At 45.4% G+C, this 14,538-nt stretch overlaps 1 protein-coding gene across 1 annotated transcript; it reads right to left on the minus strand.

Moving 5' to 3' along the window:
• Positions 1-6,749: 6,749 nt before the first annotated feature.
• LOC135116982 (uncharacterized) lies at positions 6,750-13,693 on the minus strand. The gene is made up of 3 exons (XM_064035068.1): positions 12,761-13,693; positions 9,079-10,582; positions 6,750-9,010 (listed from the first exon to the last, which is right to left on the minus strand). Exons 1-3 carry the CDS (start codon positions 13,691-13,693, stop codon positions 6,750-6,752), a joined length of 4,698 nt encoding a protein of 1,565 aa, XP_063891138.1.
• Positions 13,694-14,538: the final 845 nt, after the last annotated feature.

The raw sequence follows: 14,538 nt of genomic DNA on the forward strand, positions 1-14,538 counted from the left end.
GTGGGCGATAACGCCCCCTTGTGGGCGCTGCAGGGCTCAAGGGGGGCGGTAAGAGACCCAGAAAGAAAATAGGGGCGTTGTGTAGAGGCCTGGGGGGTGATTTGTAATTTTATTTAGCTAGCAGGCCTCTTAGACAACGACTTGTGAACATCAACTAATATGAATTACAAGATTGCTCAGACTCGGTTCTATATTTCTCTCCACGCAGTTCATATATCTGTCCTATTTTACTGAATATAGAAAAAATAAAAATCATGTCAATGTCAATCGGTCGCTCTGTTTCGTAATTAAAGTAGACACAAACAAATAAAAAGGCAACAGACACACTTTCGAATTTTGATAGTTATTAGTACTCGTAGATATCTATCATGTTTTAACAAGTTTTTGTTAAATAACCCGAATTGTGAATTCCTGTATCAGTCGGCTGGTTCAAGTTGTACGACCAGGATGGCACGGGCAGAAGAGACAAGTCACTGAAGGTGCCATTCTAATCTGCAAAGCCTAGGTTCACTTCATTATTCAAATTTTAAACAAAACTACAACAGTGCATGCGCAAACAAGGCATAACATCGAGGCGGCACTGGAGGGGTGCCAGTCCGGCTGTCACCCCTCTCTTTCTCGTTTATTTATGTTTTTTCCCGGTTTACTTAAATTAATTCCTCAAAGTTATAAAGAAAAAAACAGTTTTTTCAACATTTCTGGTTTATTCTGCGCCCTTTGAGTCAGTCAAAAAATTTTGCTCTCGCTGCACTCGCGCCTTTCACTTAACAGTGACTATTTTCTAATTTCTTTAGGTACCATTGTGTCCCAAAAATCAAAAAAATTGCGCTCGCGGCTTACTTTTGTGCCCCAAAACTAAACAATTTGCGCGGTTTTTTTTAACTTGTTTTGGTACTTTACTCTTCCAAAACTCAAAAATTTCGCGCTCGCTGCGCTCGCGGCTTTTTCACTTATGACTGGTGTTTATAAAACATGTTTGGGTTCTATTATGTCCCAAAACTCAAAAAATACGGGCTCGCTTCGCTAGCGCTTCAAAAGTTTGCAGTGATCTCTCTCCGGTTTCTTTATGTTAAACCAGGCAAAAAGCACCATGAATGACCATATTGCACCATATTTTGTCGTTTTTTTGGGGGGTGCTCAATAGGTAGTACGCCCCGGGTGCCACCCGATGCTACGCCGCCACTGTAAGAGTCAACTTGAGACCTAAGCGCCGCGGTATGTTACCTACCTGCCCTCAGGTTTCAAGTTGTGGGTTATAGTAAAAGTTTCGTTTAGAACTCTCCGTTAATAAACATGTATAGGTCACAATAATTAATTAATTTAATTTGAAGTTATAGTGGTCTTTAAATAGGTGAAAAATGGGGGCACTAAAAATATTTATTCTCAAAGTGGGCAGTAGACAAAATAAGTTTGGGAACCACTGATATAGCATATAGCTCTTTCTTTGAAACGTCAAAGTTAGGTGCACGGTTCCAAAGAGTTGGTCTCATGGAGAAGAACCGGCAAGAAACTCCATGGACACTCTTTTTAAAAGAAAATAAAATTAATTACATATTTCATACAGTTGTATACAGCTGTATACATGATGTTATAAATTATGATAGGTAACGAAAAATGTTTCCTGTGAAGAGAACCTGTGTTAACGTTTCTCTTATCTGAGCATGGACTTCTAGGAATTGTGAGCTGAGTCATGCAAGCATGTAATTAAATACCTAAGTAGACAATAATACGACGATGCAGCGTACACATAGATGTATTAACTAATATACAAGTTGTAGTCTACACTAATATTATAAAGAGGAAAACTTTGTTTGTTTGGTTGTAATGGATAAACTCAAAAACTACAGGACCGATTTTAAATATTCTTTCACCATTAGAACGCTATATATTATAATATAGCGTTCTAATGGTGAAAGAATTTATCTGCGAGTAATTATCTCGCAGATAATTATCTGCGAGTAACATAGGGTATATTTTATCCCAGTGCGGGCAGTAGCTCCCATGGGACGCGGGTGAAACCGCAGGAAAATGGCTAGTTCTAAATATAATCAATCAATGTGGAAACCATGAAATGATAAATACGACAAAATATAGAAAGCAGGCTGTTGGGGAGGCCTTTGCCCAAGAGCACTAATATTTATTTATTTACTTATATACTACAGTCGTTACGGGTAGTCAGAAGCCAGTAAGTCTGACACCAGTCTAACCAAGAGGCATTGGGTTGCCGACTAACTGGGTTGAGAAGGTCAGATAGGCAGTCGCTCCTTGTAAAACACTGGTACTCAGACGCATCCGGTTAGACTGGAAGCCGACCCCAAGTTGGGGTAGTTGGGAAAAAAGCTCGGAAGATGATGATTATTTATACCTATACTACCCTACCTGTGATACAGTTTATGTTAATTATGTTTTAATCTGTGATTAGGTGACTAAAACAAACTGTGCTGAAAAATCATAGTTATACCACAGATTATATAATAGTTACCTACTACGGTTATACTTGCGCCAATACTTAATTTAAGAGCGCTATTACAAAATCGAATTGCTCAGTTGTAGGTAAATTAGACGATAGCCGGCAGCACTTGCGCATGTGTGCGTCTAGTGAAATACGCAACGCACACCTGCGGACCGCCACGCGGCACAAACAAACTTGAGACTTTGCCACTTTTTTCCGAAATAATTTATTGTTTTTATAGTTTATGAAATATTATTTGTACCGATGAATTTTATAACCTAGATTAGCTCGATTGAGTTACAATAAACAAGTAATCGTTTACAATTTTTAAATTATTTAATCGACAACCAAACTTTTCACCATGTTTATCAATTATAAGTAATTGATTTATAAAAAAACTAAAATCTATAATTCGTCTTCCATGTATTGTATCTTCATTTTCCTGCAACAATGAAAACTAGGAATGTAGATAGTTTATTAAAACAAATATGTCACGTATACCTTTTGCGGGTGACAAAAAATACTTACCATATTATTTGTACTGGTATTCAATTGAGTCTGATAGTCTGAATTAAATATGCTTTCATTATCCTGCAAGAATCAAAGAAGTCCAATTACATTATTATGCAACAGCGAAACTAACGACGATGACATTTACGTACATATTTCTTTATAACCAACATCAAAAAGAGAACCCAATCTATAACATTTTCGAATTAGAATATCATGGCCTAATACTTATGTATATTACATTTCAATCAGATCATTATAACTAATAAATAAAATAAAACTCACTAGTATCAAAACGTGTTAGATGCGTAGGTTGCGCTATATTTTCGAACTCCGGCGAGTTTACGCGGCGCAACAGCGAGCGATACGTCCCTCCTCGGTAAGCGCCTGGCGCTGACTAAAGTTGAACACCGCGCGTCACAAGATTTATATTGATTTTTGCATTGCAAACAAAAATTATTTTAAAATATTGTTTTACTTTTAAATAGACCAATTTTTTTTTTCAAGCTTTATAACAATACCACCTTAATTATTAAATGTTTTTTATTTGAATTTGGATTATACTTTCATAGATAAAAAATATAGTTTCGTACGGAAAATTGTGAGTAACTCTCAGTTTTATAGAATTATTTTTGGTGTAATACTGTATGAATTGTAATAAATTGATTTAAGCACTTCCAAGTACAAGATATAGTTGTATCTTGAACATTTTTATAAATGGTTAAATTGCTATATCCTCGAGTACCGAAGCATCAAAAGATACCCAAAAGCAACATTTTATGAAACATCCTTTGCAGAGACAAAGATTTTACTGATGTACGTGGACAAATTAAAATATTTATTTAATACACTTTCAAGATAAATGATCAAACTTTCTGAATCTTATTTTTGTTTTTTTATTGTGATTATATCCAAAGCATCAAAACTCGTATAAAACGTTTAAATTCGCGAAAATTTGTGATAGCCCTCTTAAGCTGAAATTTGTTTGTTTGCTTGAGTATCTACCTACTTATAACTCCATCTACACATATAAGAAAAAATATTTCACTGTTAGCCCATTTTATTTATCGAGAAAGATTATAATCTACTTACTATACTTTTTATCCGGGTGCTTGACGTAGTTTCTACGGACTAGAGAAAATAATGATGGAAGTTATGATTATATGTCGTACTAGACCCAGGACTGAGCAAGTCAGACCAAGTACCCTATCCTGATCAAGAAATAGGTCTATTCTGGAATGAATTGCGTGCAGCCCGCTATGAGATGAGTCAGCTTCGAGACACGCTTCTGGAAGTAACCGCTACAATGAAAACAAATAGTGAACGTCTGGATCTGTTGGAGGCTAGGATTGACGGTTTAGAAAGCACGATCGCAGTGCAAGACCGATCGAATATGGATATCTTAGAGAGCCAAATTACTCAACTTAAACAAGATCTTCAAGATCGGGAGCAGGAGCTATTGTCAAATGATATAGAAATTGCCGGTGTGCCGGAAACCGCGGGAGAAGGTGTCGTTCACATAGCGCTTGCTGTGGCTACTAAGCTGGGAGTCGAATGGATGACCGCGACATTGTAAGTGAGGCGCGCGTTGGCCCGCCGCGGGCAATCGTCGAAGGCGCGCCAGCTCCGAAACCGCGTAGCATTGCGGTGCGGCTAACTCGCCGTACGTGCCGCGATGCGCTGTTGAAAGCAGCTAGGGTAAGACGTGGAGTCACTACCACCGATATGGGCATTGCTGGGAAGCCATGTAAATTTTATGTTAATGAGAGACTCACAAAATTAAACCGCCAGATATTCCAAAGGGCTCGGGAGCTCGCGGCACATGCTAAGTGGAGATTTGTATGGACCCGCGACGGTAAAATCTTCGCCAGGAAAGACAATGGATCCAAGCGTCATAGATTTAGCTCCGAAACAGACCTGATGAGTGTTTTTGGTGGTGCTGTGGTTTGCACTGACGTTTAGTTTTTCTTTTGATACTTTGGTTAATAGTAAGACGATGAAACAGCTGTACTTACTCTGTGTTTCCCAAATAGTTTTTGCGGCGGTTACACTCGACGGCGGCGATAACTCCCGAAACACTGAGTGGACTGTATGGATTAGAGTTATACGCGAATGTATTGCCACAGGGACTTGTTTAAATAGTAAACGAATGCGACACTTTTACACGGCTTTTATTTATCACTACAATGTTATCACTGGTTTACATTAAGTTTACTCTTTAGTTTACACGACTTTATTATATTACACACGATTGTAAACACTACGAGATTTATCACAGCAAAGTTATAACGATTTAAAACAATAGTTTGAACACAATAGAGTTTAGCACAATAGAGATTTAATAACACAATGAAGTTAGAGTTTTAAACACAAAGAAGTTAGGGTATAAGTTTTAACACTAAGTTAGGTCACAAGTTTAACACTATTAGGTCATAAGTTTATCACAGTTTTAAAGTACAGTTTACACAGTTTTATAACACAATTTACACGATTTTATAGAACACAATTATTAGCACATAGATTTATAACAATTTTAAGGGTTTTAGGGCATAGGTTTTACCCTAGTACTTTCACTATTTTCACTGAGCACTGGTTATAACGAGCATTACTTGCTTACTGTGGGTCGACTACAATTTCTCCGAAAATGACTCTATCTTTATACAATATTCTAAGGTCTCAAGTCGTAGGGGTACCGGACGGGTTGCAATTTACATTGACCAATTAGCTATAATTTTACGACTTACGCCTGACCTTTTTCAGTCCCGCTACTCGACACGAGGGGGCTCTTTGATTAAACTAAGCATGCTCATTGGTGAAAGTTATGGAAAGTTACTGATGACCGTTATCCTTTTACGCACACATGTAAACTTTCTTATCTATTGCGCAATGATTAAAGCTATTACATCAGCCAGATATTATTACTAAAAACCGTTACATTCAAAATCTTATTACGTAACAATCAAGTTAGTCACAATCATAAACACATATTAAACAAAGCTTATCTGGCTATCAACAGTATCAGTAATAGCATGTTTCAGTATGCATGTTATAGATTCATTTGGTTTAACAACAATCGATTACCTCATAACATTCCTAAATTAAGTACACATATTATATAAATGTTAGCCTAATCTACTGCAGGCTCGGCGTCCGCAACAGCTCTCCCCCCGGCGCAGCACGCGTAGCCTCCTCCTTCACGAGGACGACGAGCTTGCTGACTGGGCGCCGGAAGACTCCCGTTCGTGTCCGCACCTCGGCGACTCTGATGCCGCCGTCAGGTCCAGGATGTGTGCGCTCGACGATCCCCATCGGCCAGACGTTACGCGGCAGCGTCCCGTCGGCGATGAGAACCACGTCGCCGGTCTGCAGTGGTCGCTCGTTGTTCTGGGGCTCGCCTCGGGGCGCGAGCAAGGGTAGATACTCGCGCACCCAGCGCGCCCAGAACCGGTCAGCGAGCGCTTGAGCGGCCCGCCAGGTTCTGCGGTCCGCCTCGTCGCATGGGCCCGTAGTGGGCAGGCCCGTTGATGAGCCCAACAGGAAGTGGTTGGGGGTGAGCGCCTCGGGGTCGAGGGATTCACGCTCACGTGAGTAAGGGGGCGCGCGTTGACTGCGAACTCTGCCTCAGTCAGCAAGGTCAGCAGGACTTCTTCGGAGGGCGCCCTCTCGTGGAGCGTGGTGCCGAGAGCCGACTTGACGGTTCGCACCATCCTCTCCCAGGCGCCTCCCTGGTTCGGCGCGCCAGGCGGTATGAACCGCCACTCCATCTTGGCCGCCAGCCCTACTTCTTTCAGGGCCGGCAACCACTCGTTGTATGCTGCTCGAAGCTCGGCGTCGGCACCTCTGAAGTTGGTGCCGTTGTCGGAGTACATGATGCTCGGCCATCCCCTGCGCGCAGCCATGCGGCGCAGCGCCATGATGGCAGAGTCCGTTGACAGGAAGCCACCAGCTCAAGGTGGACAGCGCGACACGTCAGGCACGTGAAGAGCGCGCCCCACCTCTTCTCTCGGCGACGGCCCACCTTGACGTTCATGGGCCCGAAGTAGTCCACCCCGCAGTTGGTGAACGGGCGGTGGAACGGGTCCAGGCGGGCACGGGGTAGGTCGCCTGTAGCTGGCGGCCGGGGCACGGCGCGTCTGCGCCGGCAGAAGGCGCAGCTGGCCTCGACGGCGCGCACGGTAGGGCGCAGTCGCAGCACCCAGTAGCGCTGCCGCAGGTCGTTGGTCACGCGCTCCCTGTTGGCGTGACCCGCAGCACAATGCTCCTTCTGTACTAAAAGCTTAGTTAGTGGGTGACGGCCGTCCAGTATGACTGGCCGTTTGGTTTCGGCTGGTGCAGTAGCCGCCTCGATGCGGCCTCGCACCCGGAGTAGCCCGTCCTCCATGACGGGATCCAGCTTGTACAGCCGGCTCGTCCGTGGCAGGGGACGCGCCGACTGCATGCGCGCCATCTCGTCCGCGAAGCTCTCTTCCTGGGAGCGTCGCAGCAGCTCCTTCTCCGCCCGTTCAATGTGGCGGAGCTCGAGCGTGGTGGCGGCGCGCCGACACTTGTCAACGAACAAGAGCGCCCTCGCCGTGGCCCTCACCAGCACGTTGTAGCGGGAGAAGCGGGCTGGGTTAGGCAGCCAGCTTGTAGGGGCCTCGGCGACGTGCAGCGTCTCGTGCTCGTCGTCATCTTCGGGGCTGGCTCGGCAAGGCCAGCAGTGCTCGCCGCTCTGGAGGAAACTCGGACCCTGAAACCATCTATCACTTGCACCAATGGGTGCGGCAGTTAAACGTGTGGCGTCATCCGCCACGTTAAGTTGCGTTGGAAGCCAACGCCATTCTTCCTTTGAAGTTAGCTCGGCGATCTCGCCGAGGCGATGCGCGACGAAGGGCGTGTATCGCCGCGCGTCGTGCTGTATCCAATGCACGACTGTGGTTGAGTCCGTCCAGTAGACGGTTCTTGTTATGTTAAGCCGATGCTCTTTTCTTATAGCTTCGGCTAGCCTGGCCCCTATGACCGCGGCTTGCAGCTCCAAGCGCGGTATGGTCTGCGCCTTCCGCGGCGCCACCTTGGCCTTGGCAGCGACCAGCACGACGTCTGCGGCGCCGTCCTTATTCGGCATCCGCCAGTACGCCACAGCAGCGTATGCCTGCTCGCTGGCGTCACACAGCACATGCAGTTCACGCTCATCATGGTGGGTTGTCTCGTAGCACCTGGGCAGCTTTAAATCGGTTAGGTTTGACAGTTGCGACAACCATTCCGAGAACTGTTCATTGTCCTCTTGTGGAATGGAGTCGTCCCAAGACATTTGGAGCCTCCATAGGTTCTGAAGGATAATCTTCGCCCTTACTGTGTAGTGACTTAGAAGCCCAAGCGGGTCATAGATTGACATGACTGCGCTCAAAGCCTCTCTCTTCGTTGGTGCGCGCTTTCGGTTGCGCACCTCGGCTGGCACGCGGTTCATCGCGGTGTTGAACCCGAGCTCGTCACGTTCAGCGCTCCAGTATAGGCCTAATATCTTGCTGGCAGGCAACTCACCACCCAGTTGTGTAGGTGCAGTAGTGTGCAGCTCTGAAGGCACGCTGCGCAGAACTCCTGGATCGTTGGAGCTCCATCCTCGCAGCGTGAACCCGGCGACGGCGTGTACTTTCTGTAACTCTTGTACTGCAGTGTGTGCCTCGTCGGCGTTATCATAACTTACCACCAAATCGTCCATGTAATGATGGCGTGTGATGGCGTCTAGTGCCAGCGGGCACTCCTCGCCATGCAGCTCAGCGTTGTGGTTGCGCACATAATGCGCCATGAATGGAGAGCTCGCCGCGCCGAATATCATACTTGTCATCTTGTATTCTCGAGGCGGGCTGCTTCTGTCCTTTCCTCTCCAGAGGAACTGCTGAGCTGGCTGATCTTCGGGGCGTATTTTTATACGCAAGAACATCTCTTGGATATCAGCTGTGATGGCCACAGCCTTCTCTCGAAATCTGAATATAATGCCTGGGAGGGAGAGCAGTAAATCGGGGCCTTCCAGGAGTGCGTCGTTAAGACACACACCATTGCTTCGGGCTGCTGCATCAAACACAAGTCTTTGCTTACCTGGCTTGTTTGGGTTCTGCACCGCGAAGTGTGGAAGGTACCAGCACTTGGGCTGGCCTTCTCCGTCCCGTCGCATGGCACTGCATAACCTTTATCCAGTAGGTTATCTATTTGCGATGTATATTGCACCGCGAATTCAGGCGTGGCGTCCATCTTCTGTTCAATTTTGACCAGTCTTCGTAGTGCCGCCTTATAGCTAGGCGGCATGGACACTGCGTCTTCTCGCCACGGCAGCCCCACTTGGTAGCCGCCCTCGATGGCTGTGGTTGTGGCCTCCACAATGGCCTGTGCTCGACGGTCCGCGTCGCTCACTCTTGGCTTGTGAGTGACACCTAGGGCCTCGATCTTGAAATGCGCCTCCACAAGTTCATGAAGTTGATTATCACCTTTCATGTCTCGTTCATGAATATGTAGTACTCCACCTTCAGTGGCCACGAGCGTTCGAGGTGCTGTTCCGTGCACCACCCAACCCAGCTGTGTTCTTGATGCAGCAGGTTGGTTCGGACCTCCGACCCGGAGTTCCCGCGAGACAATGTGTTCCCAGTGATCCGTTCCAATCAATACTCCTGGACGTGTAGGCGCGTAACAAACCTCATTTGCTGGCAGGTCCCGCAGGTGCTTATAACCAAGCAGCGACGCCGGCACTGTTTGCTGATGCAGCTTCAGATCCTTAATTGTCCTTGCTTGAAGCTGGTGGGGCGAGCACTCCTTGCCCACCCCTCTTATCTTAATGGTGACCACCTGGCTGTCCTCCTCCTGCGAGGACATGTTGACGCCGCAGATGTGCAGTGGCCGCACGGTGCCTTCTGCGCCAATACTTTCTGCCAGGCTGCTGTCAATTAATGTGATAGTTGCTCCTTCATCGAGGAGCGCGTGGGTCCTTACCTCCCCCCGTGGTCCTCCTATGACCACGGGGCACATCTTCAACAGGACGGCCCTATTGTCGGCGGCGGCTCGGTTGGCTACCGACATTACTGCTTCCTCCGCCTGTGTCTTGGGTGTGACTGTTTCCTCCTTCTTGGCAGGAGGATCGGAGTGTAAGGTCACGTGATGCGGCCGGCGGCACTCGTTCTGGCCGCACGGCTTTGCCCGGCATAAGACGCGCCGATGTTTCTTGACGGCGCATTTAAAGCAAATGCCGTTTTCTTTAACAAACTCCCAGCGCTGGCCTATATCCATGGCCTTATATTTGGGGCACTGTGTCAGCGCGTGGTTTTCTTTACATAGGAAACATTGATCGGCCGCTGTCTCAATAGCGGCATATACTGCACCTTGCTTTTTCTTGCCGGTGACTGGGAACTTAGATGCTGCAGGCCGGACCTCCCGTTTCTGACCGGCAGTCGAGGCGCTCGCTACTGTTGAGTAAGTATATCTCAGCGCCCTGTCCGCCTCGCGCATCAAAAAACGTGCTAGGCTACATATCTCTGGCTCCGCAGTACCCTCGTTATCGCAGGCGAAGTCACACCATCTCGATCTCAGTATTGGGATTCTATAAAACTCGATCAACAACTCGCATTTCACTTCGATTCGTAATGTCATTTCATACTTTAGGGGAGGTAGGGGAGCGATGGGCACTTTTTCACATTTATTGCATAAAAAATCTGATTTTACAGATAATCAACTTTTATTGCCATTTCTTATGTTTGGCTAGATAAAATCAAAGAGCTATCCTAAAAATTACAATCAGTTTCAACATTACGAGATATTTAAACGGTTTAAATAAAACCGTCGACACGTCAAAATTTTGTTTAGTCTGACATGCTTTAGTTGGTACTTACGTAGTGTTTAAAGTTACTTTTGCTTTTATAGGGTTTATCGTTTATAACATTTTGTCATAATAATTGCGTACTTTTTGGGTCGGGGTTTTTTAATTTATAATTTTATTTTATTTCATGGTTTTTTAAAGGAGCTCCTTAATGTTTCCTTCTTTTTATGATGGTTTCGCTAATGCGATCTCAGCCAAAGGAAGCTGTTTAACAATCCTCATGACAAACTGGCTCTGGGAGAATTGCACAGATTGAGAAACAATAAAGATGGACCTTTGTTGATCCAGGGTTATATATCATTCTAGGGTTTCATCCGCCACATCCCATTTCAGAATTAGGTTCTCGTCAATTAGAAACATGAAGAAAACTAGTCAAGACAAATTAAACGAGCCCAAACTCGATGGGTTTACTAAAAGGCAGTTCAGGGTTACCTATCTTCGTGTCCTAACAGCAGACCAGCTCAGTGGTTCCAGAAGACATTAGTATTTCAAATTTTAGATCCCACATATGCTTGCAAGTAAACTGAGCGTGTAACATTCCTATCACACCTAACAAACGAGCTGATGACCTTGATATACAACACCCCGTCGTTTTGCGTCGGGGGTTAAAAGAATGGTTTGCGACGGGAAATTCCTAAAGATTTAATATAACGAGCAATACAAGAGGTATCAAAAGGTTAAAAATAAAATTAACAGCTGATAAATATGGAGTCCCTAGATCAAGTTGGCAACGGTACCTGAAACAAGATTCTATAAAGGATTTTTAGCGCAGATTTATAACCTCACAAATTTTCACTGAAGAAGAAGAACAAAAATTTACAAATTATACATTACATGGTATGTCCAAGCCTCCCTACCATAGGGAGCATTGGACACTTTGACTTAGTTTATAAAAAAATCGGTAAAAAACTTAAGTAAAACGGTTTTATCTTATGTGCACTGAAAACTAGAAAATAAAAAATAGTTACTTACCTGTCAACCTACGTAGGTGGTTAGTCCCGGTCATATTAGACTAAAATAAAAACGTGGGGCCCATAAACTATTGCTGTAGTACCTCTTCTAGAGGTATAATAGGTGTGGATTGCATCGACTTACTATAATCGTAACTGGAGATTTTGACAATCAATCATTATAACGATCCGAAACCGCAACAAAATATTTAAGTACTTTTACGAGTGTTTGTTCTTGACAACTCACAGAAATGACAGATAGTCTATGGATGAACACCGTTACCAGTCGGTAACGTAAACTACCCAATAAAAAAACTATGATCAAATCAGAATAAAAGGACCCCCCCCCCTTTAATCTGATTTGATCATGTCTCCCAACTGCCCATCTCTCCCCTACCTCCCCTATAGATAGACAGATTTTGGCAGATCTGTCAATATCTCGACTTTAATTTAGTTCAACTTGTCAACACGCTCGATAGTGAAGCGCTAGTGTAGTTTGACAATGTCAATCACGAAACTTTAAGGTAGAATTCCGTGGGTCGCGATTGTCGCAGCCGCGCGCGACAAAAGTCAACCTATGAAAATGTATGGCACCGCTGTCGAGGGCCGCGACAGTCGCGCGCGGACGACGAATTTCGTGAGCCGCTGGCGGCCGTACGCTTCTCAACATGGTCTAGCGCTTAATAACATCTATAGAATTTTAGTAAAACCAGAATTAAATTGTTGACAATGCCGCGAGCAGCTTACGAAATTCGTCGGCCGCGCGCGACTGTCACGGGCCTCGGCAACGGTGCCATACATTTTCATAGGTTGACTATTGTCGCGTCCACGGAATTCTACCTTTAGATCGAAGTCGAAGTGAGAGTGATGTCGAAGTGAGTTATGATATTTTATAGAATCGACATGCAGGTGTGGTGACAGCTTCTCCAAAATTTCCCTTGTAAGTAACGGATTATATAGATATCCGCGACGATCAATGGCTTTGAGTGTGCATATTGTATTTTGTACCTTAACTGCAAAGCTATTTAACTCTGCCGCCGAAGATCCGGGCCGCGGCACGCGTTTCAACTCGTCCAGCGCCTTGTCGATAATCATTTCTGGCCGGCCAAAACACTGTTCCAGCGTCCTCATTATTACAGCCGGATCAGTTGCTGTATGCAGCAGTGCTGCTACCGCCTCCCGTGCCTCGCCCTTGAGGCACGTCCTGAGCCGCTGAAGGTTCTCAGCCGTGGACACTGTATACATATTGGTAGTATCATTGAAGGCTGCCTTGAATGCAAGCCACTCACTCACCGTTCCAGAGAACGCCGGCAGGTCCGTATGCCTCAGCCGAGGGCGCGCCATCTTTTCCAATGTTACAGCAAGTTGATCTATACTATTTCTATTTCTAGACGGCGACCTCTCCCGCGGCCGTTCATCTCGCGCTGGTCTGTGTTCTTCCGCAGTATGTGCGGCCCCCTCCCCCCGTGCAGCGGGGGTATGGGTATTCAGCCACTGGCTTACCTTATTATGCTGGTGCTGGTGATCATCGTGCAGGGCCTCGTCCTGCACGCTCTCCTGATCGTCCTGAATTACAGATACTTCAGCGGCAAGCCGCTTTTTCACCAGTTCAGCTTCCATTTCCAGCTCTCGACGGGTGAGAGCAGCCAGCTTTTCAGCTGCCTCTAACTCGGCAAGCCTTAAGCGCGTGGTCGCGCTGGTAGTCGACCTCACTGACCTAGATGAAGGTCCAGCGACAGCATGCTCAGTGGCTAATAAAGTGGATTGTTCTACCTGCGGTGATGCCGGCGGGTCCATGGAGAGGCGACGCATCCGCTCCCTAGCTATCCTCTCCGCTTCCCGACGCTGCAGTGATGCGAGCAGGCCCGGGTCTCGTCGTTCAGAGGCCCGCCTCTGCTCCTCCAACTCCGTCAAGTCACTCTGGCTACGTGTGATAACCATCGCGATCGGTAGACGGCACACACGTAATCACTTCACTCAACGTTCACTGCACTATCGGTTCGGATTTACACTAGCTGGTCACGACCTCGAGATCCGGCTCGAAGGACCAAAACTGCGGCGGTTACACTCGACGGCGGCGATAACTCCCGAAACACTGAGTGGACTGTATGGATTAGAGTTATACGCGAATGTATTGCCACAGGGACTTGTTTAAATAGTAAACGAATGCGACACTTTTACACGGCTTTTATTTATCACCACAATGTTATCACTGGTTTACATTAAGTTTACTCTTAAGTTTACACGACTTTATTATATTACACACGATTGTAAACACTACGAGATTTATCACAGCAAAGTTATAACGATTTAAAACAATAGTTTGAACACAATAGAGTTTAGCACAATAGAGATTTAATAACACAATGAAGTTAGAGTTTTAAACACAAAGAAGTTAGGGTATAAGTTTTAACACTAAGTTAGGTCACAAGTTTAACACTATTAGGTCATAAGTTTATCACAGTTTTAAAGTACAGTTTACACAGTTTTATAACACAATTTACACGATTTTATAGAACACAATTATTAGCACATAGATTTATAACAATTTTAAGGGTTTTAGGGCATAGGTTTTACCCTAGTACTTTCACTATTTTCACTGAGCACTGGTTATAACGAGCATTACTTGCTTACTGTGGGTCGACTACAATTTCTCCGAAAAATGACTCTATCTTTATACAATATTCTAAGGTCTCAAGTCGTAGGGGTACCGGACGGGTTGCAATTTACATTGACCAATTAGCTATAATTTTACGACTTACGCCTGACCTTTTTCAGTCCCGCTA

This window comes from Helicoverpa armigera, chromosome 6 (assembly GCF_030705265.1).
Source record: "Helicoverpa armigera isolate CAAS_96S chromosome 6, ASM3070526v1, whole genome shotgun sequence".
Classification (NCBI taxonomy): Eukaryota; Metazoa; Arthropoda; class Insecta; order Lepidoptera; family Noctuidae; genus Helicoverpa; species Helicoverpa armigera.

Coding starts and splice junctions, on each gene's coding strand:
- LOC135116982 (XM_064035068.1), bottom strand. CDS start 13,693: ATGGTTATCACACGTAGCCAGAGTGACTTGACGGAGTTGGAGGAGCAG. Junction 10,583..12,760: donor TAAATAGCTTTGCAGTTAAG/GTACAAAATACA, acceptor CCTCCCCTAAAG/TATGAAATGACATTACGAAT. Junction 9,011..9,078: donor GAAGGCCAGCCCAAGTGCTG/GTACCTTCCACA, acceptor TGTTTGATGCAG/CAGCCCGAAGCAATGGTGTG.